The 4,989-nt window shown below is 34.2% G+C and overlaps 1 protein-coding gene across 1 annotated transcript; it reads right to left on the minus strand.

Moving 5' to 3' along the window:
• Positions 1-760: 760 nt before the first annotated feature.
• LOC141614068 (protein FAR1-RELATED SEQUENCE 11-like) lies at positions 761-4,452 on the minus strand. The gene is made up of 5 exons (XM_074432823.1): positions 4,207-4,452; positions 3,486-3,541; positions 2,261-3,242; positions 1,734-2,174; positions 761-1,504 (listed from the first exon to the last, which is right to left on the minus strand). Exons 1-5 carry the CDS (start codon positions 4,450-4,452, stop codon positions 761-763), a joined length of 2,469 nt encoding a protein of 822 aa, XP_074288924.1.
• Between the last annotated feature and the right edge of the window lie 537 nt (positions 4,453-4,989).

Consider the following 4,989-nt stretch of genomic DNA (forward strand, 5'->3'; position numbering starts at 1 on the left):
TACGATAACCGATCTTTATAGAATTCACTCCATAACAACTAATTAACAACTACCGTCTCTCTGTGGATTCGACCCCTACGTACTACATTAATTTGTGTCTAAAGTAATTATTTTTGCATAGGTGTGTGATAGCCTATCCGTTTTTGGCCTCTATAAGCAAACATACAATTTAGTGACAACAAAATTATAGTTTGTTAAATTTTAATTTTACCGTTAATAATATAAACTCTTAAGAGCTCTCTTCACAATAGTTAAGTGACTCAAAAGATTTTATAATCATAAGACCGTCTTACATAATCTTTTATATATATATATACGGTTTTTCTAAAATGTGCCCTTAGGGCACATTTTAATAACTAATAATGCACATGATAAGAGGAATCTTTCTAATTATCTACAATTAATTAGTTATTAAGATATCAAGATAATTTAATTAGTATATTTTTCTCTCTCCTCTTTTATTCTTTCCTTTTCTAAGCTTCTACTATTTTTTTCTCACCTGTCAAATTTCCTAAGAACATCATAACACTCCCTCATTTTTTTTCTTTATACTGTCACTTCCATTTGTTCATGTTAGACGTTTTTTTAACACTTCAATATATCATACCGAGTAACTGCTAGTCTAGTAGAAGACATTGTTTAATTAAAACATTGAATTCAACTGTAATTGCAATACAAAATAATAAAATTTGTTCCAAACAAATAATAATGTTTAAATTTTAAAAAGTTGTTAATGCTGATATGAAAAAAAAAAAACAGTCTATTGTTTCAAGCAGAAAACAGGATTTAATCCATCACGCGCTTCAACACTTTTCTTTCTTTTCTTTGCAACGATTGTTGAGCCAATGTTCGCATCGACATTCTCCTTATCGGGACAAGTACTGATGTTGTGTCCCGACTTCTTGCACCAAGTACAACTTCTCGTCTTCTTTTGAGCAGCTTCCTTTCCCCCTATTTCTCGTCTAAATTTAGGATGACCTTTAGTCTTTGAAATTGGCGGAGTAGCAATAAAATCATCCCTTCCAAGATCAATAGTAGGATCACCTATGTCCTCGCAATTTACCTCCATTGGATTAACGATTGAAACACCAACTCGGCCTACATGGAACTCATCACGACACCAGCGCAAAGGTAAGTACTCCTTCGGGATTTCGAAACAATCTTTGTGTATACACACAGATAATATATGGCGACAAAGAATGCCCCAAAATTCAAAAAGTTTGCAACTGCAATTAATATTGTCGCCATTCCATATCACACCGTGCTTTTGTGTACGTGACTCCTTGTAATGTTGCACCCAAAAAACTGAATTGTGGTCTTTGCTTACCGTGTATTGAGTAGCTCTTTCAAACTCCTCTTGAAACTTTTTGAAAGAAAATGCAGTGAATGATTTGTATACCTGCTCTTCTAAAGGAGATAACGTACGCAAAGAAGATCCCCTATATGTATCTAACATGGTATAACGAAGTTGGGTTTGACCAATATCCTCAACAGCAAGATCAACCTGTCCATTTGACAATAAAACGTAAGACATCTAAATACTAAGTCACCATATATCTGTGAGTATAGACACACAAACATGAAAAGATCAAAATAAGTTAACCCACTATCAGCATAATCATGAGCATAGCACATGAATTCTATATTTTACATGAGAATGCTACTAGCAAAAATAATATATAATGATGTATGCATGCTACTGTCAAAACGTAGTATTGTAAGGGAGTAGTAACCTGTTTGATAAGTTCTGTCAAGCGTGAACGTGGCGACGTAAAACGTTTTACAAAACCATTGATACTTTCACATCTTCCCGTTGTCGTCATTCCACCAAAAAAATAGCCACGAAGATAAGCAGGCACCCAACTTTCTTTGATTTCATATAAACCAAGTACATGCTTATTTTCTTGTAAGTTAAACTTCGAAACCGTAAGAGACCATTCTCTTTCAAAATCATCGATGTTGTCCAATTTATAAATTCGATAAAACTCCGCACACCAATGTGAATATTGGGCTCTAAGAAGTGCAGTAAACCAACCGGAAAATTTAGATGTGATATGCCATATACAAAAAGCATGTTTTGTATACTTCATTTCCAACTTCATCGCTTCCGTCATCCAAGGATCTTGGTCAGTTATGATAGTTTTTGGTGATTTCTTCATGATTGTAAGAAAAGTCTAACAATAAACAATATATTTGTTAGAGATAATAAAATGTAAAAAAAATACAAAGGCAAAAAAATGAAAATAGTTAATTTTTGTACCTTCATCAGCCATCGGAATGTATCAGTTCTTTCATTGCGAAGAAGAGCACAACCGAATAGTATAGTTCTTCCATGATTATCAATTCTAATAAAAATGCCGAAAGGCATGTCGTAAGAATTTACCCTATAAGTGGTATCAAACCCAAGCGAATCTCCATATTCTTGGTACAAATCAAAACAATGAGCAGGAGACCAAAAAATATTTTCAAGCCTTTTTTTATCATCAATTGTATAATCAAACTGAAAACTAGGATTCTCAGCTTTGACCCTTTTACAATATTCTAAGAGGTCCATGGCATCATTGTCTGCATTGTCCTGTCGAATCCTACTAAAAAAGTTATGGACATCTTTGCGCAAAAATGGAAGATCGCCATGTTTCACATTTTTTTGAAGCTCCATGACACGCATTATCTGTTTGACTGAAAGTCCGGCTTCTTTGTACAACAAAAGTTCTTTTTCATCTTCTTTAGAAATGGTACGATATGCAGAGAGGAAGCGCACTTGCAGAGGTGACAATAGTTCATGGTTATGCTGTGATATAAACTGGGTAACATGCCATTCCTCTAGAAAAATGTCATTAGATTTTTTTAGAGTTATCCTCATCACAGCCATACAACCACACCTTGCCGATGATCGATTTCGTTGCTCCTTAGTAGGTTCAACAAATTTCTCATTTGCAAATCCTTGTCGATGGCAAAAAAAATCTCGTCTCATCATTTTCCCCTTTTTATTAATAAATCGGCCTTTTCGAACCGAAAACCCCCTGCTTCTAGCAAATTTCTCGTAAAATTTAAGTGCCTCTTCTTCGCTAAGAAAACATTGTCCAGCAAAAGGTTCAAAAATACTTTCATCTTCATTGTTATCTGGTAAAACCACTTCTCTTTCATAGTCTTTTGTTAAATCATGAACAAAATTATTTTCGAACCCAAACATATCTTCATTTGGTTCCTTATTCAAATCAATAAAGTTAACAGAATTTGGCCTACAAATACGAATGATAAAATATTTATCAATATTTTTACTTAAAAAAATTAACAAACTTAAGAACACATGTAAACATATGATATGAATTGATGCACCCATTACAAGGAGGTTACCAAATAGAGTTTTGCTAATCAATCATCATATTTTTATCCGTAATACACCCATTAATAAGGTTGACAATCAAAACTTTTGCAGCAAAAAATAATGACAATTAAAATTGTACAGGTAAAAGAGAACGTACCTTTCATGATAGCAATGAGAAACATTTAAAGTAATTTGATTATTTTCCATGAGGATCTTGAAACAAGAAAATGGAGAATGAAAAGATTGATACAGCAAAAAAAACTAAACTAACAGAGAATTAATTTGGAGAGAAAACGTATAAAGTGAAAAAGGAAAGAATAAAAAAGGGGAGAGAAAAATATACTAATTAAATTATCTTGATATCTTAACAACTAATTAATTATAGATAATTAGAAAGATTCCTCTTATTGTGTGCATCATTAGTTATTAAAATGTGCCCTAAGGGCACATTTTAGAAAAACCGATATATATATATATATATATATATATATATATATATATATATATATATATATAGATAGATAGAGAGAGAGAGAGAGAGAGAGAGAGAGAGAGAGAGAGAGAGAGAGAGAGAGAGAGAGAGAGAGAGAGAGAGAGAGAGAGAAGGGTTCTCATAAGGCCCTTACATCTTATGAGTCCCTAAGCCCTTATAAGGACCTTAGGATGGAAGGAATGGAGGGATGAGATTACATCTCATTCAAGGGTCACAAATGAACCCCCCTAATCTCCCTCTCTAATTCTGTATAACTCCTCCTAATTTTGTATAACTCTTCCACCATTCTAATCTCCCAACTCACTTCCTCATTATTCATTCTTTCATACTTCTCTCATACCCTCATTCTCTCTCATTCCTCTCATCAGTAAACCAAAAAAAAAACCAAAAAAAAAAACCCAAAAACACCCATCCTCCCACCACTTCCGCCTCCCTCCATTCGATCTCCACTGCCACCTCCCTCCATTCGAACCCCACCAGCACCCCTCCTCCTTCGTATCCCTCCATTCGAACCGCCATCACCGCAGCAACCACAACCCACCATGACACATCTTCTCCATCCCGCACATCCAGATTCACTGCCACCAGAGACCGCCGCTCCTGCCGCCACCGCCTCCTCCTCCCTCCTCATGTCGGGAAACTTCAACAATAAACCCGCACCACTGCTTTCCTCCTCTGCCGACCACTGCTTTCCTCCTCTTTGTCGTTCTTCTTCCGCCGCCTACCTCCCTTTCTCCTTTTTCTCCTTTATTTTTTCAGATCTGAGAAAATAAAGTGGTTGTTTGTTGTTTTTTTTTACGCTTTAAAAATTTTCAGATTTTTCTCCTTTTTTTCTCAGTTGCAGTTGGTGTTTGTTGTATATTTTACCGCCATACTTGTCCTCCTTTCGTTGCTTTGGTTTTTTTTGTTATTATTTTTTTTTCTCATTTCTTTGTGTTAGTTGATAATTTTGGTTCTTGTTATTGTTTTATTTCAGATTACGGGATGGGTTGGGTTGTTGGTTTTTTTTTTGTTATTTACTTAGTATGTTGTTATTTATTTAGATCTAGTTTTTAGATTTTTAGATTTGTTTTAAAATTTTCATATTATTTTAAATACCTATTGGTTTTAGAATTGTCGTTTTTTATTTTTCAGATTTAATTGATTTTTATAAAAGTTACACTATTTA

Source organism: Silene latifolia, chromosome 11 (genome assembly GCF_048544455.1).
Source record: "Silene latifolia isolate original U9 population chromosome 11, ASM4854445v1, whole genome shotgun sequence".
NCBI lineage: Eukaryota > Viridiplantae > Streptophyta > Magnoliopsida > Caryophyllales > Caryophyllaceae > Silene > Silene latifolia.